The following is a 22,997-nucleotide window of genomic DNA, read 5'->3' as shown; positions in this document are numbered from 1 at the left end:
CAGGGTCATTTTATAATTATGGCTGACCACAGGCCCCTTCCCTACTCTTAATATGTTGCATTCCTGAATGTCCAGGTAACAATTTTCTATGCATGTATGCCAGATGCTCACTCAAAGTCACAATTAAATCTTACAATTGATCCACCTGCAGGCTGTTAAGTTATAGTATTGATTTTGCATACCTAAAAAAAAAGTGTGTTATAATGCTTGATTTTTTCTTTCTCTTGGTTTCTGAAAATGGGTGTTGCCACTTATATTCAAGATAACCCTATAATCGGGCCAACAGAGTAGGTTCTAATGAAACTAGAGGAAGATTCATGAGGTGGGTTAAAACCGACTTTATGATAGAAAATAATCTTGTGACAAATGGGCAGCATGTTAATTGAGAAAATGTTAAGAATGCCTCCAAGGATGTCTTAGGATCTTTCTCTATTATTTATGTCACTAACATGGACATTGTATACACAACTTCCAAATTTATCAATGATGATAAACCAATCACCAAAGCTGATTCTTAGAAATGCTACTTTAATGCAAAGAGCTTTGATGACCTTGGATCGTTTGAGCAAAATGAGTTTCAATACTGAAAAATATGAATCACTATGGGTATGGAAATTTGAAAATAAATGTTTTTTGTGTAAAAAATATTGATGTGTAGAGTGTGGCAGATTGGAGCGTGATGACTGATAAAAAATTTCAAACCTTCAGGTGGATATTTAGAAGTGGTTAAATGAGCAAATACCATTTTGGAATTTATTTACTGAAAATATGACTTCACGAAGAGAGAAAGTATTATCAAGTTGCACAAGCCTCTAGTAAAGTCTCGGTTGGAGCCTCTAGTAAAGTCTCGATTGGAGTATTGTTTTCAGCTTTGTTCTCGTCATTATAGAAAGTGTTGCGAGTTACTTCAACAAGTTCAGAGACAAGTTACAAAAATAATTTCTGGTTTAAAATATATAAAACATGAAGAAAGAGAGAATGAGAGAATCAAAAATTTGAACTTGTTTTCCCCTGAAGTACAGGATTACAAGGTGAATTACTCAGGTATTTAAAAATTACTAGTGGCTTGGATAAGTTATCCATGGAAAGTTTACTGAACTACTAGAACTAGAAAGATGAGGTTGGAGATAATATCCCAAGTATCAAAGGTAATAAGTATAACAAAGCTACAGAAGCCAAGATAAAGGCTGTTTTTGGAGGGCAAATTTGCTAAGGTAGCAAAGCATGATGTACATCCTCAAACAAAACTATCCAACTGCGAGTTCTAAAATAATCTCTTAAACTGTTAAAAACACATTTCTCAATATAGACAAGACAACAAAATCAAAATACGTAATACTAATAGTAATGAATAACACTAGTCAACCAGCTACTGAGCTAGCTATAAAGTATATAAATTAAAAGAGCGTTAGCCTTAAAGTAAAAATAAGATAAAACATGAAAAATATGCATTATAAATGTCTAAATGAGAAAAACGAAATAAAGAACAAGGAAACTCTAACTTCAACTGTAGCCTACCTTATTGACAAAACTGTGCAATGACGCTGCCTTAACCGTTACGATATTCTACGTTAGATTGAATTACCCATTAGTAACACTCAACTCAGTCATAGACGCAGTATTATTAATACCAATATCATTATTACTAAAAAAAACAACAAATACAATACAAAGAGTTATACTACAATGCTTACAATATATTTTTATCAGATAACTTTATTTTAATTTCAAATTTAAAATATCACTAAATTAAATAACTTTTAAAAAGAAAAAAACACAAAAGTACTAACGTCATTCCCAGTTCAACGACACGAACTCAAACCTGCTTGTTTACTACTAAAAGATACCAATTTATGCCTAAAGGGGGAGTCATCACGACAGAACTTGAATATAGTTCCAAGTGAAGTTAGTTATTTTTGCCATTAATTTTTACTTTTTTTCTTCAGCAATACATGGAATTACAATGGAACAAAGAAAGGATTTGTGATTGCTGTAGAGGCCTACTCTATTGTTGCAATGGTCTTCTACTGAGCTGGTTCTTCTAAATTATTTGAGGAAATTAACTTGCAGTTAAAACAGGTAACGTTGAAAAACGAGTTTACTTCTTTAACGTTTCTAAAAACTGTTTTCTTTCTTCCCTTCTTTCTTGTTGAGCGCAAAGCTACACAATGGGCTATCTGTGCTGTACCCACCATAAGTGTTGAAAACCGGTTTTTAGCATTATTAACCTTAAAACTCACTCATCTGTTTTTGCCTTTACACTATTGTGATTGTAGATCTAAGGTTACAAATGACATTTGATCGCAAACATCTTCATAACGGTCAGAGGTTTAGCTAGGTGCTTAAAAGATTCGAGGCTTGGGCCTACAGGAACGGAAATTTTCGGTATTCAGTACGATATCGATTACAATTTTGAATTTTGATTTTTTAAAGACACTAACAGGGAATTCGGAGCATTATCGATTGAATCGGGGTACGGTCGCATGTGCCAATGTTTAGCGATCCCTCTGCTGATGGTACTTCGACTAATACGAAAATACATTTACTTGTACAATTTTACAGCTAATCAATGAGTTACTGAATATAAAAAATAACAAACACTGATTAAATACTTCACTGAATGACTGGTATTATATTAATGATGATTCACTGCGAGCTTACTAATTAACTACCTTGTTCGTATTTATACAGGATGTCTCACTTCTGGATATTTCTTGAGCTTACTAGATTTTCTTGACGTCATTCAGAATATTGTAAGTATTCAGGAATTACATTAATGTCATGCACCCTCTACCTAACACATTTAAATATTTGCTTAGAACATTATTTTTGATTCAATAATTAAAGGATAGTTTATGTCCCTACAGAATTCGCAGATTCCATTTTATTTTCAATTCCCCTCGATGGACTCAGCAGATAGTCCGATGTGGCTTTGCTATAAGAAAGCACACACAATTTTCTTTTAATTGAAATTAAACGTTTTTCTGAATAAAATAAAAACCAAACTTGCTCGGCCTTTAAACTGTGGGAGCGTTATAACGTACAACCAATCCCATTATTTGCTCGTAAAAGAGTAGTCCAAGAGATGACAGTGGGTGTTGATAAATACCTGTCTTATCTCTAGTTTTTCGCTGCTAAATTAGGGACAGTTAGCTTAAATAGTCCTCATGTAGCTTTGCGTAAAATTCAAAAAACAAACAAACATTTAGGCCCATAGTGACTCAACGGTAAGTGTTGGGGCTTTTAATAGTACAAATTGAGTAGTTATATCGTAAGTGAGAAAAACACAGATAGGACGTTATGTAGCTTTGCGCTTACCAACAAACAAGCAAAACAATCACATGATAAAAAATAAATACAAAATGCGAGTAGCCAAAATAAATATTCAGACTAATTTTGTAATAAAGAGACCATTAATTTATGTAGAAGAAAACAAACAAAGTGAAACACTCGCCAAATTAAAACAAGTTCACTGATGAATACCTGAACAACGTTTTTGGTAAAATACCTTCACCGGGTTTCTAGTGAAGAGAAAATTACTTTTGGAAGTGTTTGTTTGTTTTTTGATGGCCAAGCGTGTTAAGGCGTGTGACTCGTAATCTGAGGGTCGCGGGTTCGCATCACCGTCGCACCAAACATGCTCGCCCTTTCAGCCGTGGGGTCGTTATAATGTTACGGTCAATCCCACTATTCGTTGTTTGTTTGTTTCTTTTGAATTTCGCGCAAAGCTACTCGAGGGATATCTGCGCTAGCCGTCCCTAATTTAGCAGTGTAGGGAAGGAAGCTAGTCATCACTAGCCACCGCCAACGTTTGGGCAACTCTTTTATCAACGAATAGTGGGATTGACCGTCACATTATAACGCCCTCACGGCTGAAACAGTGAGCATGTTTGGTGTGACGGAAATTCGAACCCGCGACCCTCAAATTACGAGTCGAGCGCCTTAACAACCTGGTCATGCCGGGCCGAAGCTGCTTTACCCACATCGAGTGCCAACTGGCGTGAAGTTGCACCTTGATCACAGAATTATAATATATAAACGATCATAATATACAAATGGAACAGACAAATCAGCAAGCTTATTCCCACGAATACAAACGTGGCTAAGTATCCAAAAGACTGAATAAAGATGGAAGATAGAAAAAATGGGCCAATCTGTTTTGAATATTGACGAAAACATGGTGAGAAGACACATTAGTGATTTTAGGGCCAATAGACAGCTAAGAGACTCGGTGTAAATAGCAAATTCAGTGTGCACCTTAGCTTCTGCGTAATTCAATGCAAGAAAAAATGGCATAGAACTCGGCAGTAAATACATAAACTGTAGAGGGAATTCTTTGAGTAATCATCAAGCTACATCAAACCATGGCAGAGCTGACAGAGTCACTTGATTTCGAACCGTCTGTAAAACAGAATAATGGTTCTAAAGATGTTTGTCAAAGAGAATGCAGTACTTCCAATCAGGATTATCTGCATTCTGTAGATGACTCAAAGAAAGGTCACAGGTGTGAGTAGTAATGAGCCATGGTGATATGTGCTGATCATCAAACTCAACAGCGTCATCCAATGACAGACAGAAATCAGCCAACTGTGCTTGAATACAAAAACCAAAAGCAGGAAAAGCAGATTGTCTGTTCTGAAACAAAACAGCCCATCGAGAAAGGAAGACGCAGTCCTAGGTGGGATGCAGTGATAAAGATCGAAGCTTGATTGCGTATTGCAAAGAAAGTGGCAAACAGTGGAGGTAAAGAGGAGGCTCGTGGGACTCGGTGTGAAAACTCTGCATTAACGAAGTGCAGAAAGCTCCTGTGCAGAGTAAAAGCCCCACATGATGTATTAGGTCGTTTCATATAAGATGACTGACTTTCGCTTAGTTGAAGAGAGACTGTGATTAGGATAAGTTGGATACAGTAATTTGACTGTATGCTATTCAGTATTAACGACTTGTTGTGCTTTTCATTTGTCTATTATGCTAAGTTTTATTGTAATTGTTTTTGTGTTTCTTTGGAACCCTATACAAGATGATGTCTTCAAAAGAATTGCGGCTACTTTTTCTTGTGAGTTCAAATTGAGAAAAAATGCAGTCGGGGTCGTTAAAAACATTAATTTGGCGTTTAAACAAGGAACTACTTCTCAACGGACTATTCGGTGTTGGTTACATAAATTTCCTTCTGTAGATAAGAACCTCGAGAATAAGCCCCGAGAAAGGCCTCAATCTGTTGAGCGAAGAGAGATTAAGAGCTATTGTGAAAGTTAACCCACAAACAACAGTTTGGGCATTTGCAGCTGACTTAGAAGTTTGCAGTGCTACTGCTCTCATCACCTAGTTATAATTGTAAAGATTAAAAAATTAAACAAGTGTGTATCGCATAAATTGATGAAAGGGCAGAAATTGATTGGGAACAAGAGGAAGTCATTTTTAAAGCAAATAGTTACCTGCGACGAGAAGTGGATTATATACAACAACTGGACAAAATCATGATAATGGCTAGATGCAGGTGAATCTCCAAGACATGCGCTGAAACCGCTTGTGCAGCTAGAAAAGGTTATAGTGACATTATGGTGATCTGCAGAGGGATTTATCCATTACTTCTTTCTGCAACCAAGTAAAACAATCACAGCACGATCTTTCAGCCAAAAAATTAATAAAATGCATCGAAAATTAACCACCAAACAACCATCATTGGTAAACAGGTGTGGACCGATTCTGTTGCAAGATAATACCAGTCACCATACCTCACAAATCACTATTTCAAAATTGAGAGAATTGAAAAATGAAACTTTGGAGTATACACTATACTCACCTGACCATCTCCAACTGATTATCACAATTTCCGACACTTGGAGCTGTTTTTCCGGAACAAAACATTTAGAAATCAGGAAACAATCGTTGAAGCCTTTGAAGAGTTGATTGTCTTCAAAACAATGAAGTTTTATAGAGACTGGATATTTTCATTAATATCTCGTTGAAAGAAATCTGTTGCAACAAATGGTATTTTGATTAATAAAATTGGTGTTTGTTAAAGTGTGGGGTTGTAATTTTTACTTATACAATCCACCATTTTATATGAAACGAACTAATGCATTGTTCAACATCTTCAAGGCAGAGGATCTGGCAAATCTACAAATCATAGCCCCATAATGCAGCTTAGATTACATGAAAGTAAACTAGATCTTAAGAACGAAACATTTATATGCTTCTCAGGAGGTGGAAGAAAGAACACTGAGGACGTTCTGTGTCTTTGTACACTTGACACGAAGTTACATAATGTGAAAAATAAAAGTAAGCTTATGGTCAGTGATTGACTACAACATCTTCACTTTAAGAACCACAGGAAGAATAACACCGCCAAGATGGAATTTAGAAACATAATACAAACCCCGTTGATGGCAGAAATGAATACAAACGGTTTTAGAGAAAGATAAGGTAAAAAACCGTTTCTTGTGGTCCACCTAAGCAAGTGAGTGAGAGCTATCTGTAGCTGCCACTCAATAAACCTAATATTCAACAACTAATAAGAAATATAGAACACATTAATATAGAGACTATTTAAAAGAACAGAAAGTTACTTAGCGACAGCATTGATACTAAAATGGGTGACACTCAAGATATACCCCTGAAGGACTCTAAGTTCCTGTGTGAAAAACGGGAAGGAGTTGAACCTACACAGAGTTGGAAATAGACACACATGATGGTAGGAGTCAATCAAGACCTTAATTCATTCAAATTTAAACAGAAATCTTGACTGTTGTATCGTATCAAATTGGCCATTGTTATTTAGGTGGAAGAAAACGAGGTGGAAAATTCTTCTGTTTAGGACCAAAAAGTTTCACTTTTGATGAAAAATATCTGTCGACCTTCATGGAAAACATGCCCTAATATGATTTTGCATATCTCTGTCGGGAAAAGGAGACTCCGGTGGTGGAGGGCGTGACTGAATAATAGTTCTGTATTTCAGGGTTGAAGAAGAGAGACATGAGCAGTCACTGTAAGCGAGAGTGGGGACAGAGACAGGAGTAGACGCAGACTTGTCAACTCGCGTAAAAATGGAGGGCAAAACACTTTCCACGCGGTGTGAAAAGGCTCTAAGGGAAGCACAGAAAGTGGTGAGTTAAAGTTCCAGTGATTCATCAATGACACCCCTCAAACACCACGATCCTCTCCGATCCTTCGGAAGTCATCACACACGGAAAACACGTGGGTGGATGTTCAGATTCCAGAGGAGATAAATTGAAAATACAGGACCTTCTCTGGGAGGTCTTCTCACCACGTATGGGAATCCACCTCGAGAGGACTACATTTTGTACACGTATTTATAGCCTGACCGAGGCCTAGAACTTTAAACACACTATGAAATAGGATGTAGTGATACTCGATCAAAACAATAAGAAAACTTAGAAGGTGCTGGTAACATGACGCAATAATGCAAGCACCAAATCACAACAATGGAAAAACTTTTGTATGTTATACATGTGTATGATTCGGACACAGTTACGTAAATAAAGCTATGATAAACTATCGCTTCTAAAAATAGTTGAATTTAACATTCACACTATATTGAAACAGAAACAGTTGTGTATATCTAACAGAGGCTGGTTTAGTTTGTTTTAAATTTCGCGCAATACTCCTCTAAGGCTATCTGCACGAGCCGTCCGTAATTTAGCAGTGTAAGACTAGAGGGAAGGCAGCTAGTCATCAGCACCCAACGCCAACTCATGGGCTATTCTTTTACCGACGAATAGTGGGAATGGCCGTAACTTATAATGCCCCCACGGCTGAAAGGGCGAGCATGTTTGGTGTGACGGGCATTCGAACCCTCGACTCTCAGATTACGAGTCGAGTGCCTTAACCACTTGGTCATGCAGGGCCCTAACAGAGACTCTGAAACAACACTGATATCATATATAAATTTATCCAAGAAAGACTTTATTCGGAGAGTAATAAAATACAAAAATCATTGTGATTGTAATACTGATAAGACTGGATATCGTTAATGTGACATTATGACTGCACAATCCCAGATGTAAGAGCCAACAAACTCCAAAGTTAAGTTGGTGTTGGGAAGGGCTATTTGTTGTAAAGAAAAGAATCAATGATGTATTTACAGAATGCAGAAGGAGAAGTGATTCGAAGAGCATTCACTGTTACCATCCTTGGAAAATGCCAAGATAACTTTAAAAAAATCTGCCTTTGGGAAATATGCAAACTGGAAATCGTATAGTTCGTTTCAAAACCATTTCCATTGTAGTATCAAGGATAGAGCCTCCACTGGATTAACTCGATCACTACCCAGAGAGAACTTCCACAGTGACAAGTTATAAGGAACAATAGATCATACTACGAGCCTTTGAAAACGTCAAAAGAATTGGTGAATGGAGCGCTTAAACAGAGTTACATGAAATATTGGATATTTTGTTTTGTCACTCAGAATTTTTATTGTATTTCATTTAACACCTAAATTCATTAATGTTTGCTTGATCTGAATTTCGCTCAAAGCTACATGAGGGCTACTTGCGCTAGCCGTCCCTAATTTAGCAGTGCAAAACTAGAAGGAAGCCAGCTAGTCATCACCACCCACTGTCAACTCCTGAGCTACTCTTTTACCAACGAGTAGTCAGTTTGAGGATCACATTATAACATTCTCTTGACTGAAAGGGCAAACACAGTTGATATGACGGGAATTCGAACCCGCGACCCTCATAGAGCCTTAACCAGCTGGCGACGTCGGGCCGTACCTAAATTAATAATATATTGATCGAAATGTCTAAGTGCCAATATTTACTCCCTGTAAATAATAACTTTATTGGTAATTATAGAATTGTACATCTAGCTTACTGTTTTATTTGTTAGCCATATTGTTCAAGGGACTTTACGATACAGAACTAAGGCAACATAATATGTTGTATGTCCATATAACTGCTTCGCAGGATGTGGATGATTACATATGAATTTTTAGTTATGCATTTTGCAGTACTTATAGCCGTAATAGCTTTTTTCTTACCACTACTTCGCCCCCTATAGATGAACTTTCATTAAATTTAGTGTAAAGTTTTATTGGGTTCATAAAAAATGTTTCAGTTTTGACGAGAGATTCCACGTTTTTTGTGTTTTTTTTTACAATTACATAAAATAAAACCAACTTTTCATGTCCTTAAAAAAACGTTAATTAATCACAAATTTACGTAACTTACGTCCAGGGTACCACTACTCCAACTAGTTCTGAACAGTATATTTATTAGAGAAGGTTTTACATGATAGAAATGGCAGGACAACGACTACAAGTTTCTTGACAATTTAGGCTTCTACTTAATCTCCAATGTTCGTGAACTAAAAGTAAGAGCTAATAAACTTATCTATCAATGACTGAGATAGTTAGTACGTTTATTATAAAACGTAAAAATGTAATAGGCCTAATATTAATTCCAATTATAAGGCCCCAAAGTGATACAGTGGTTATATATGCGTACTTACACTGCCGAAAACTGGGTTTTGATATGATACCAGAGGCGGGAAAAACACAAATATCACTTTGTGTAGCTTTGTGCAAAATAACAAAACAAACTAACTTACGATAAATAAATTAAATATTTTAAAGGGGATTTATCTCTAAAAATTAATGCGATAAAGACGTTAAAGGAAAAGATAGTTGCAACTATACACTGAAAATTAAACCTTTACAATATTCAATATGGCGTCTGAAGAAGCTTTCAAAGTTTTTAATTAAACAATAGCGCTATCTAGAAAATTGGTAAATGTTATTATCTGAGATTAAACTATTTATCAACGTTAGATGGCAACACTTACTTTTAAAGCTTTATAAAATAAATAACTGTACCAGATGTGAAATAGGAACTTGGAGTAGGTTTTATTCTGAAATTTAGAAAGATTTCAACATCATTTTCGTTTGTCTAGAAGGATTATTCAATTAAATATTTTTTGCGTTTGTAAAAATAGAAATATATGGAAAAATTGTAAAATATTACGGCAATTATTAATGTTTACATTTGAATTGTATTTTATCCTTGTACTGCTAATTCTAATTTACAGTTTCACTAAGTTTCAGGAGTACTATTAAAAAAAACAAAATATTACATTTTTTTAAATAAGTTTTTATCATCTGATTAAAAATTCAAAGTAGTTCTGGACCGTAAATTCAGGATACAGAAATTGTTTTTTTATCTTGTATAATTAAGAATTAAGAAGATATGCACTGTTACTTTTTGATATAGTACCAACAACAATGAATCATTGTGGACTGGAAGCCAAGTATTGTTCTTAGAGCTTTGACATTTGTAGAAGAAAACTATTGACAAAACTATAACTTATAAACTATTGTTATAAACTAGGTTTTGCTTTATATTAATATTGAAAATAATTATCTATTATAATTAGGCCTGGCATGGCCAGGTGGTTAAGGTACTCAACTCGTAATCCGAGAGGGGCGGGTTCGAATCCCCCGTCGCACCAAACGTGCTCGCCATTTCAGCCGTGGGGGCGTTATAATGTGATAGTCAATCCCACTGTTCGTTGGTAAAAGAGTAGCCCAAGAGTTGGTGGTGGGTAGTGATGACTAGCTGCCTTTCCTCTAGTCTTACACTGCTAAATTAGGGACAGGTAGCCCTCGTGTAGTTTTGCGTGAAATTAAAAAAACAAACAAATTAGTACTGTGGGATTAACACGCATAAAAATACTGCACTTTATGAAAGCAATACACAGCATTTCCAATATTATACCTCAAATATTTTGTCAAATGAACGCATTGCATTTGTTTTTAAATTCGAAATAAACTAATCAAAATGGCTGGAAATATCGCTTCCCACGAGCCTGGACTTTTATAGTTTTCATAGGTGTATCTAAATTTGGCCTGGCATGGCCAAGCGCGTAAGGCGTGCGACTCGTAATCTGAGGGTTGCGGGTTCGAGCCCGCGTCGCGCTAAACATGCTCGCCCTCCCAGCCGTGGGGTGTATAATGTGACGGTCAATCCCACTATTCGTTGGTAAAAGAGTAGCCCAAGAGTTGGCGGTGGGTGGTGATGACTACCTGCCTTCCCTCTAGTCTTACACTGCTAAATTAGGGACGGCTAGCACAGATAGCCCTCGAGTAGCTTTGTGCGAAATTCCAAAACAAACAAACAAGTATCTAAATTTAAATTTCACATTCGTAAAGCATGCGACACGTCAACATTTACATAATATTATTTTAGCGATGACCCCTTTCCAAGCGGAAATACAGCTACTGGTACGGATTTCCCGCCCAACAATTCACTCTGAAATTTTCATTTATATTGTACATAAGACAGAACATGCGGTCTGTTTTTCACGCATGCTTGGAGAGGACGGTTAATGAATAAAAATTATAGAGCGCTACTACTAGCAGTAGTTGCAATACATAAGACATTTCACGCCAAAGGCTATTAAGTACGTCAAACCGACGGGACGATTGCTAAATAAATGCTTCGCTGAATTTACATTAATGTAATACATATGCACGTTATCAGTTCTCGATTTACTTACCTTGAATCAAACAGTACGATAGTTTCTAACAGAAAGGTGAAAACAATGTTGCCAGGTGGTTAAGGCGTTCGACTCCTAATCTGAAGGTCACTGGTTCGAATCCCCGTCACACCAAACATGCTCGCTGTTTCAGCCGTGGGTGCGTTATAATGTGACAGTCAATCCTACTATTCGTTGGTAAAACAGTAGCCCAAGAGTTGGCGGTGGATGGTGGTGACTAGCTGCCTTTCCTTTAGTCTTACACGGGACGCTAGCGCAGATAGCTCTCGTGTAGCTTTGTTAGAAATTAAAAAACAAACAAACTTGCAGTATACAGAAATAGTTTAACAAACAAATTGCAGTATACAGAAATAGTTTAACAAACAAACTTGCAGTATACAGAAATAGTTTAACAAACAAACTTGCAGTATACAGAAATAGTTTAACAAACAAACGTGCAGTATACAGAAATATTTTTTTTGAAAAAACATATACTTCTTACACCAGTTACGAACGGAAGTTAAATCGAAGGATTAAAATCCTAGATTCACCTCACTGTTATACCTTGTAACCCTTCCAACAGAATTGTAAAGAATTACAATATATATATATATATATTTTTTTTACATTCTCGAGCATGTCGTGTGCATCTATTCCTTTTGCCCGGCATGGCCAGGTGGATAAGACCCTCGACTCGTAATCTGAGGGTCGCGGGTTCGAATCCCCGTCACACCAAACATGCACGCCCTTTTAGCCGTGGAGGCGTTATCTTGTCAAGCAAACTTTAATATGTTCTTGTACTTATTTTATAACGTCCGACATGACCAGGTGGGTTAAGGTGCTTGACTCGTAACCTGAAGGTCGTGGGATCAAATCGTGTAGCATCAAACATGCTCGCCCTTTCAGCCATAGGGGCATTATAATGTGATGGTCAATCCCACTATTCATTGATAAAAAGAGTGCCCAAAAGTTGGCGGCGGGTGGTGATGACTAGCTGCCTTCCTTCTAGTTTTACACTGCTAAATTAGGGACGGCTAGTGCAGATATCCCTCGTGTAGCTTTGCGCGAAATTAAAAAACAATAAAACCTCTCGGGGCACATCCCCCCCGGTTGGGCAGTGTTAACTTTATAAATTTACAACACTAACATTCGCGTTCGATTCCTTGTGGTGGATACGAGAGATTACCCAGTGTGGCTTTGCTCTGAAACAAACATCTTCTTTGAAGAGTTATTATTATATTACTTTTTATATGGTCATATTTTTATAGCTATTGTGAATAAAACTTCAGTGCCATCAAGCATTAGACGTTTTGGCTCACTGCGAAAATACTGTTACTGTATTAATTTAAACTGGGTGTGACTCCCGTACGAGACGGTATTATACATAAACAAACTAGTGATAAAGCTGACCTAAATAATAGGGGTAAAGATAGGTAAATATCAGTATAAATAACATCAACAAAATATGGATTACTAGATTCTAACTGTATGCTGGCATATAGCTTGTTTTAAAAGGTTGTCTCAAAATTAGGAACTGTGATGATTTCATTAAAATAGTGGTTTTTAAAATGTTTTTGTCGTTCTTAAAGAACAGTAAGAGACAAATCAATATTATATAATAATTTTTAAACGGTCCCAAACGTAAGGGTGCGTCACCTTTGTTCTAGTTGGTTGTATTCTCAACCAAAATTAGTCCACAAGGTATAAAAGAAGTGGAATAGACACATTTGTTATTTAAGGGCACAACAACTCCCTCCCCCCTCCCAGGAGGTTGTGGAAGTGTTTTGGAATTAACTTCTATTTAAAGGTTATTGGGGTAAGCTTTCCAACCTTCGTCTTCCCAATGCTCATGAGGTCAAGGCACTCGACTCGTAATTCGAGGGTCACGGGTTCGAATCCCCGTCATACCAAACATGCTCGCCCTTTCAGCCGTGGGGGTGTTATAATGTTATAATCAACCCCACTATTTGTTGGTAGAGAGTAGCCCAAGAGTTTGCGATGGGTGGTGCTGACTAGGTGCCTTCCCTCTAGTTTTACACTACTAAATTAGGGACGGCTAGCGCAGATAGCCCTCGAGTAGCTTTGCGCGAAATTAAAAAAAAACAAACTTGTAGCAAAGCCACATCGGGCTATCTACTGAGTTCACCGAGGAGAATCGAACTCCTGATTTTAGCATCGTAAATCCCGACTGGTAGAGACCGCTATAAAAACAAGCCAGTTATATGAAGTTTCAAAGTACACTTTTGTACATATTATTATATTGAAGTTGAAAAAAAAAAGAAGGTACTTTGTAAAAATATATGTCGGGCAAACTGCACATTTATTAAAGTTAAAACTATTAGTTACAGACACGCTTAACTGTGGATAAAGCCTTTATTATGTGTCGTCATATTAATGGGGAAGTTATAAGAAAATCAAATTTTCAAAGAATAACATTGTAATAAGAATACTTTTAACTTGGAAATATGTGCATTTTTAACTTTAAATAAGGAACACTAACTCCATAAACTGATAATAAACTTTTATTAGGCAAGTAACTTGCCTATAATATTTCTCAGCGTAATTTTAATTTTTAAACATATATCTCTTGCAGCTGGCTATTTATTTTACTACGAAATGACACTACATTTTTTGGGTTTGTACTTTCACGTCTAATAAAAATGTTTCCAATGTGCACACGTTGTATTTTTAGTTAATTCGAGGACACTGATCCATTCTTGTTTCTTCGTAACACTACCTAACGTAGGTAATCACAGTGGATCTCGGTGGGGATCATGATAGTTTATTTGAGCCGAAACAAGTCATTTTAACGTGTTTACAGATCATATTTTAAATTTATTAAGATAAGGTGTTGATTTGCCCAAAACCTTTTGTTTTAAAAAATAACGATTTTTTTAAATGTACGTATATACATAAAATACTTAGAATAAATCCATTATCCATTGCTTATTGTTCTGTTCATAAATATAAGTAAAATATATATTTATACGTTGAAGTGAATCACGTCGTGGTTTATAGCTTCACACGGCTGGAGATTTAACGTTCTACGGTGAACGAACTTTTTAAACGCACCCTTCTTCCTCCTGCAGGAGTTACCGTGTACAATAAACATTTCCCAATCAGCGCTTTGCTTGTTTGGGAGGACACGTTTTGAGCTGCCAACTTGTATAGGCCTAGTTTCTATTAGAGCGAGCACATGTATCACAACGATTAAACGTGTAAATAAATGTACGCTCGACGTTGGTATCCTAGCGATGTCTCTTCGTACATATCAAAAATAACATAAAATCTGGGAACTTCACACTCGTGTATATAACCTATTGATGCCCATTAACGTCTGATGAAATTAATCGAATGACCTTCAAGTGTTTCTGTCCTTATTTAGTGTTTCTGTCAGTGTTCGTTGTTTACCGTAGCAGGTTCACTGAAGAAAATGCGAGGTGCAGAAAACGACGGTATGTGTTCTAAATAATTTAAGTACAAACGTAATACTTCCAAAGTTTTTACGAAATTAACATGTTATTTTGTGTTTTTACGGAATTCAGTTGTTTTCTCCTACCGTATACAAAAAAATACAAATTTTATTGCATGAATTGTTGTTTTTTACATGTATGTATAAAAAAATAGTTTAATGTATCCACAGTTAATAATAAGTTATAAAAGCTGTGTTCGGAGAAGGCGTATTTGGAATACTTTTGAATATTGTGATATGGATTTGTGTATTACAGCTGCAATCGTTAGTACTAGTGGTAGTAATGCTAATGCTAGTAATAGTATTTGTCACAGTGTTTGAACTGTCGAGTTGGATTTAAAATTAGGCTTACCTGGTAAATCTGTCTATGTCGTCTGCGGTATAAAATTTACAGTACTCGTAAACAGTAAGTAGAAATTAATATTTTATGCTGGTGTACGTAATTACGAAAATATTTTTAAACTTGGATAATTCATCCAATGAAACTTCGAGCAAAATATAAGTACCCATATGTAATGGAAAATGTATCGTGAACGAATTGTACGTGTCATATAATAGCCCGTCATTGGGTGTTCAAATACGTATTTACTTTGCACGTATGGTACGTCGCAAGTGTGTTTGTTGCTAACATTGTTGGTTGTATTGTTAGAAGATCTGAAAAACGTGGAAGAATTATTAGTATCTATATATGATACGAACGTGATAACGTGATAATCTAAGTACAGCATACACATGTTAGGCATATCGTTGTGGTTAGGCAACACAATAAAAAATCACAGGAACAATTAAAATTTTCTCGCCTGTCTGGCAACTTTCCGTACTATACCAGATAACGTTTTTCGATTTGTTGAAGCTTTTGTATGCTTTATTGTCCAATATAATGCCATTTTCCCTATTTAATAGACATATAATCTAAAGTTAAGTCTTAGTCGCTTGAAGTTTAATCGCGTTGGTACTTACTTATTTGGTGTTTTCGGGCCTACAATTTTCATTGAGTAGTGTGCACCTCTTTTATGTATATCGCTAACCGTAGTGTCTCTTGGAGCCTTTGCCTGTCTCTCGTCCGAAAAGCTGGGCACGCAAGCAAAACACAGTATTCGCAGGCTTGTGTAATGTTGAAGCCAAATTTTATCTCTCAAGTATGATAGTCTACATTTAGTTGTTCGGAATTACTAACAGTCATTCACATTTCAGAATGTAACGTAACTTAAAGAATAAAATAAGGAAATCCTTAAATCACCTCGGCACTTTAAATTTGTTTAATTAGGATAAGAGTAAATTAATCCATTAGACTTTTTTTTTTCCCTTTTTATTAGTTATATTTTTATGTGCTATCAATACCATGCGTGTGGCACACGTATATACTATTTGATATCCAGCATGGCCAGGTGGGTTAAGGTGTTCGACTGATAACTGAGGGTCGCGGGTTCGAATCCCCGTTGCACCAAACATGCTCGCCACATCGGCCGTGGGTGCGTTATAATGTGACGGTCAATCCCACTATTCGTTGGTAAAAGAGTAGCCCAAGAGTTGGCGGTGGGTGGTGATGACTAGCTGCCTTCCCTCCAGTCTTCCACTGCAAAATTAGGGACGGCTAGCGCAGATAACCCTCGTATAGCTTTGCGCGAAATTCAAAACAAACTAAACCTATTTTATATTATTACTCATCACAATCTTTACCAGGCTACCTTAAAATTGAAATTATTTTAGATAGGATTAGAGTAAATTAACCTACGAGATATTGGGCTAGGTCAAATGCATCATTCGAAAGGGTTTGATCTCCTGAGTCCAAAACTGTAATTAGATCTTAAATCGGTCGAGAAATAAGAGATATGAGCAAAAGGTTTGAACTCGGGAAAAATTCGCAGATGTTTTAAGAGCCGTTCTGCCGCGGCTGAAGATGTAGATATACAGTATGTTACTGTTGAGTGGCTCTTAGCATGAGTGAAATTCTTAACTACTTTCCACGGTGGACGGTATAAGGAACTCAAAAATTTGGCTCTGAGTGAAATCAAGTGTGAACACAATTAACCTTTTTAAAGTCCATGAAATAATATAAATTGTCAAAGAATAACTCATGATACAATTGTAGTACTTGCTAAATTTGTCACTACATACTTTATCCAGCCCCTAACGAATTATCAAGGATTAGAAATGTACAATTATTGTATTCCATTCCCAGTATGTTATCTATTGCCAAAGACGCGTTTCGTTCAATCTAGAGCTATTCGAATCCCGCGTCACACCAAACATGCCCTTTCAGCCGTGGGGCATTATAATTCCACATTTAATCCCACTATTCGTTGGTAAAAGAGTAGCCCGAAAGGCGGTGGGTGGTGATAACAAGCTGCTTTTCCTCTAGTCTTACAGTGCTAAATTAGGGACGGCTAGCGCAGATAGCCCTCGTGTAGCTTTGCGCGAAATTCAAAACAAGCAAACAAACCACAGCTATTCAAGTCGGCTGGGATATAACAAATACAGCAGTACAATACGTATTTTGAATAATTAGAAGAACGTAATGGGCTAAATAAAGAATGTAGTGTCTGTAAATGTTACAGGCTTAACACTAATGACTGTTGTCTGGTATATTATTTCAAAGTCATTTTAATCTTTGCAAATTGTGCTTTAAAAACTTTGTTAGGAAATGGTGAAGTAAATACTATGTTTTATACATAAAATAAAAGTCTTAATTTTGATAATTCAAGTGAAAGATAAAGAAAGATCAGTATGTAGGACGCCTGGTGACAAATTATTGAACTTCTAACCACTTGCAAAGAAAAATGAAAAATTATATGAACATTTTCTCGGCAGTTTTTTTTTTTCACAACGTTTTGTGAATTGCTTCATTTACTGTATTTATTATTATTACCTATGCATTTTATTGTTCTATTAATTTCTTACTTCTGCTATTACAATATAGTCACCTGCAATGATAACTCCGCTCATTTCTATTCTTTGCTCCTCCCCTGCAGTGGCACAGCTGTATGTCTGCGGACTTACAACACTGGAAACCAGGTTTCGATACCCGTAATGGGCAGAGCAAATAGCCAGCCTATTCTGTAACTTTGTGCTTAACAACAGACAAAATTTTGTGACTTGAGCCTTTGTCATCTCATGTGAAGTCGTTTTGGAACTATCTGTCAATCTAGAGTAAATTTTTGATTCGCTTTAAGTCACAAGCTTCTTTTTTATATTTGACAAGGCTCATGGACTTTGTTGCTAAAATCTGCCTTTAGTGCCCTTGAACTGTGGATCTGAGAGTTCATGGTTCATTCCCCGTCGCTGCAAAAACGCCATATTCATATCTTGGGGTCGTGTTTGCGGTAAGAGTACCGATCAAACCACATTATTTTGTAAGATAGCAGTTGCCCAAGAGATGGCGCTGTTGGCTTACTGCCTTCCTTCCATAGTTTCCCAATTCGTGGCTAGCGAGAAATAGTTGGTATTGGCATCTTTTCTACTTTCCTGGTTCTGAAGCTCCTACCAATATTTGAATTTCCTTCTAACTTATTAAAATATTTATGGAAGGAAATGGCTTGGTTCAGAGCCTGATTTAAAACAATCTCTGTTCTGTTAAGCCGACCTTTAAAGTTGTAATTAAATGGTTTTGGTTTCAGTTTGTTTATTATGTTCCAAGAATTCTATGTCAGTGTTACCGGGTATACTAACTACAAATTGATAACAATATGAGATATTTGGATTTTATTTTAAACTTGTTACAGGAACTCTGTTTTCAATAAATTCAGCATGTTCAAAAGCTGATTTGTTTTACAAAATTTATTACTGGTTAAAAGGGACCCGCACCGAAGACTATTACCATTCGTGAGATTCCCTAAAAGGTTGGTTTGTTTGTTTTCGAATTTCGCACAAAGCAACTCGAGGGCTATCTGTGCTAGCCGTCCCTAATTTAGCAGTGTAAGACTAGAGGGAAGGCAGCTAGTCATCACCACCCACCGCCAACTCTTGGGCTACTCTTTTACCAACGAATAGTGGGATTGATCGTCACATTATAACGCCCCCACGGCTGAGAGGGCGAACATGTTTTGGCACGACTCGGGCGCGAACCCGCGACCCTCAGATTACGAAGCGCACGCTTTAACGCGCTAGGCCAGGCCATGCCAGGCCTACAAAAGGTTGGAAATCGCTGTCTAATCTCTTAAGTTCAAAATTAGGAATAGTTTTATGTAGATAATCTCTCTGTAACTTTGTGCGAAAAATTCTAACCAAACGACGCTGTAACCCTATTCGATAAAAACAATTTTTAATCTTCAGGGCAGGCCAGTTCTCTGTTTTCCTTCTCATTTTTCCGTTCTTCTATGGAATTCATCTGTGTTCACCTTGATTAGAGAAGGTGTTACAGCCGTCCCAAGGCCGGGAGAGGTGTGACAACAGAAATGGAGGTGCCAACTTGTGAACTTAAAGTATGTAGTACTGAGTTTCTAATTGTCATGTATTGTGATAAAACTACATCCCATTGCCATACACCTGTTCAATACAAGCTTTCAGTAATCAAGCAACATCTGACGGCAATGCATGGAAAAGTACACCAAAGGGCGCTCGTGAAATTACAAAAAAAAAAAAAAATTATTTTAGAGATTATACGGAACTGAAACTTAGATATTCTTAAGTGCTCTGATTTCTCAGTGTTAATTTTGAGCACTTATATCGCTAAAATTAGGGGCTCGTTTCCTGAAGTGGATATCGGACATTGCAGCTTTGACCTTAACAACCAACAAACTCAATACAGATTTGCGTGGGGAAGTGAAAAGTGAACTCTTGTATGTTTCTTTCCATTGTATTCATTTTAAGGAAGGTTTTGTTAACATCGTAATTACAATAAAAGTACTAAAATTTCAAAAAACATCGCAACATAAAGTATTATAATACTACGGATCAATATTTGCAAACCGTCTGGAAGATATCCGGTGTATCCATGCTGTTGAACAGGTTTTAAAAATAAAGTTATCTAAACTACGTGTTTGTTTATTTGATCACTGTTTCTGAAACCTTTTAGGTAATTCAATAAGGTAATGGTTCTGCTGTTGTAAAATCAATTTCTTTGTGTGTGTGTGTGTGCTTGGAATGTTACCACAGGTGTATTAAGACTAAGTGGTTAATGTGGGATTGTGGATCCGATTCGCTTTGGTTACAGCTCAAGCAAATATCACATTGTGGTTGATTGTGTGTGTGTTGTAAGAGACAGTCGTAACTGCGCAAAGTTCAACTCTTTGTGCCTTGGAAGTAATGTGTATCATGTGTTATTAGGGCAATGGGGTTTTATTTTAACAAGTTATGAAAATATCCCTTTCTAATATGTGTGTTATAGAGTTAATCACATTTGGGATATCTTTATTGTTTTATTTAGTTTTTGAATGCATTCAGATAATTTATTCGGTCAGATAAGAAGGCCTTTCTACGATCTGTGCATTATTTAATGCATTTTAAAAACAAACGAACCTCTGAAACATGAGGTACTTGTACAATCCAAGTTAGCCAACCGAGAGTCAATTTTTAGGGTTGTGTTAATGAACTTAACAGTATTTTTAGGCCTAGCATATCAATCTTAGGATCACAGGTTCGAATTCTTCCTTTCAGAAGTTACTTTGTCATCAAAAGATTTTTTACACAAATACACCTAGAGCAACAACATTTTATCACTCACAGGAAGGTTCATGAACTTGTCCTAAAGTTACATGAAAACAACAACAACAACAAACATGTGTTAATACAGTAGTAAAACAAATAAGACGGAGACAAAAAATACTGAGAATCGGTTGGTGTTTGTTCTTTCATTTTGGTTGATGTTCACGGCGATTGGTTTATATTGTTTTTAGTACAAACAGCCCAAGTCTCATGATTACTTCAGGTGAGCCGTGGAGGCGTTATAATGTGACGGTCATTCTGACGAACTGTTGATAAAAGAATAGTCCACGAGTTGGCGGTGGGTGGTGTTGACTAGCCGCCTTCCCTCGAGTCTGTCACTTCTAAATTATGGAGCGCGAACATAGATAACCGTCATATAGCTTTGCGCGAAATTCAACACAAAACGGATAAACGTACCTTTTATAGTCGCGGAACCGTGTGTATTCTGAAATATTTCTAGAATTCGAGACGAGATTGTAATCTAACAACAAATCTAATAGGCTTTACATGCGCATTAGTACAAGCCAAGTGTCTAAGTATGTGACCGTGTATTCAAACGAAGCCCTAAAGTTAGCCAACACTGTTAAGCATAATGACGGTTACAATATCTACCTGGGCTTAGTTTTTATGTGTTCGAAAGTATTTTGTCAACAATGCAGTTGAAAAGTTAATTTATATTTAAATTACAATAAACATTTCAGTGTAACGGATTTTAACCGGTAATAATATTAAATCAAAATTCGACATTATTAGTCGACAAATGAGATAAGTTGTCTGTTTCCCACAGTTCGTATGAAAAGTAATGACTCGTATGGCGAGACATCATTGTTTGAAATTTAGGACAAAATAATTAAACAGCCAGCCAATATACACACGCAAAGTAGGCTGCATACTTCACTGACGTGTCAGGCACTTTCTCTTCTCGTTTTAATAGCAGGATTCGCCCATCCCCTGAATACAACTGCGGAACTAAAGCAGTGAAATAGACTCTGGAATTGTATTCAAGCCCGATAAGTTGAAAATTAATACACATATATTTTTGTACTTTAAATAATTCTGAGTTATGAGATAGGCCAACTTGAAATATAACTCGCTTTAACACGCAGCAGCGGGCTGGCACTGAGTTGGTTGTTCCCTGAGAATTTAACGCTAAAATTCTAGGCTTGGTTTCTACGTAGGGTACAACGTAAATAGCCAGTTTTGCGCTTGACAAGATATATAAACTCGATAAACTGTAGGATCAGCTTATAGTGGATACGCATTTTCTCGTGTCATTTTCTATGAATATAGTAAACGGTTAACACAAACGTGAATTAGAATTGATCACCAAATGGACAATTTGAAATAAAGTATATAATAATATGGAAATGCTATTATGTAACCGTAAATACAAATTATAAAGGACCGACATGGCCAGGTGGTTAAGGCACTCGACTCGTAATATGAGGGTCGCGGGTTCTAATCCCCATCACACCAAACATGCTCGCCATTTCAGGCGTGGGGGCGTTATAATGCTACAATCAATCCCACTATTCGTTGGTAAAAGAGTAGCCCAAGAATTGGCGGTGGGTTGTGATGCTAGCTGCCTTCCCTCTAGTCTTACACTGCTAAATTAAGGACGGCTAGCACAGATAACTCTCGTGTAGCTTTGCGCAAAATTAAAACAACACATTATAAAATAAATCAGATGAAAAAACCTTTGAAAATCAGATGGACATTTTAAATGCTCATATTTTATCTTATTCATTTTCTCTTGTCCTCTGCAAGTACTTTGAACTTAAAAAAAAACAATCCGAACTTTGTACATTTCATAGGTCAAAATTGGATGGTTGTCAGTGAAAAACATTCATACTACAGGAATGTCAATATCCCACACAAAAGTTTTAGAATGGTGTTTGTGCTGTGGGTTTCGTTCCTTATTTCCGGTTTATTATGAACAGTAATCAGTTCGAGGTGTAACCATTGTATTTATCAGTGGCCTTGAATTGAATTGCATAGTAGGAAAAATAAGTGGTGTTACAGGTCTACCGTACGAAATAAAAGCAAGTTGATATTTAGATTACGTAACGTCATATCGGTGAGTTTCTATATGTATAAATAGTTGTGTTATTTAGATCCGGAAGTTTCGTTACCGCCGCATTGTTACCAGGACAACTTGGGAAGGATGTATTATTGTTGCGTCATTTTTATGACGTTGCAGGTTTTGTTACGAATACTGATTTTTTCACGTAGTTTTCGAATGTGAAATTTGTTGGTGGCAACAATAATATAAAAAATGATAACAGATCGCCAATGTATGGACCATTCAAAATAACATAACGTCATGGGATCACGTGAGATGGAGGCTAAGCCTTAATTACGATGTATTATGGTGTGCCATTAACTTTGT

At 36.6% G+C, this 22,997-nt stretch overlaps 2 protein-coding genes across 5 annotated transcripts in view; one reads left to right on the top strand and one right to left on the bottom strand.

Annotated features, from left to right (window-relative positions):
- LOC143227803 (phosphatidylinositol 4,5-bisphosphate 3-kinase catalytic subunit alpha isoform-like) overlaps positions 1–1,870 on the bottom strand; it is a 36,527-nt gene extending 34,657 nt beyond the window's left edge. Inside the window, 1 exon segment of the mRNA XM_076459053.1 lies at positions 1,791–1,870. The gene's annotated coding sequence lies outside the window, so the exon portion shown is untranslated.
- A 7,395-nt stretch (positions 1,871–9,265) lies between these two features.
- LOC143227801 (activated CDC42 kinase 1-like) overlaps positions 9,266–22,997 on the top strand; it is a 56,920-nt gene continuing 43,188 nt past the window's right edge. The window contains exon 1 of one of the 4 annotated variants that reach the window (XM_076459048.1): positions 9,266–9,333. Coding sequence is in view for 2 of the 4 variants with exons in the window: in XM_076459046.1 (XP_076315161.1) it covers positions 14,927–14,948 (22 nt within the window). In the remaining 2 variants the exon portion in view is untranslated. Of the gene's footprint in view, positions 9,334–14,629; positions 14,949–19,270; positions 19,387–22,997 lie in introns of those variants that run through there. The other 3 variants (XM_076459046.1, XM_076459050.1, XM_076459049.1) reach the window with 3 other exon arrangements.

The sequence above is a fragment of the Tachypleus tridentatus genome, chromosome 10 (genome assembly GCF_004210375.1).
Source record: "Tachypleus tridentatus isolate NWPU-2018 chromosome 10, ASM421037v1, whole genome shotgun sequence".
Classification (NCBI taxonomy): domain Eukaryota; kingdom Metazoa; phylum Arthropoda; class Merostomata; order Xiphosura; family Limulidae; genus Tachypleus; species Tachypleus tridentatus.
This window is presented reverse-complemented; position numbering and strand designations above follow the sequence as displayed.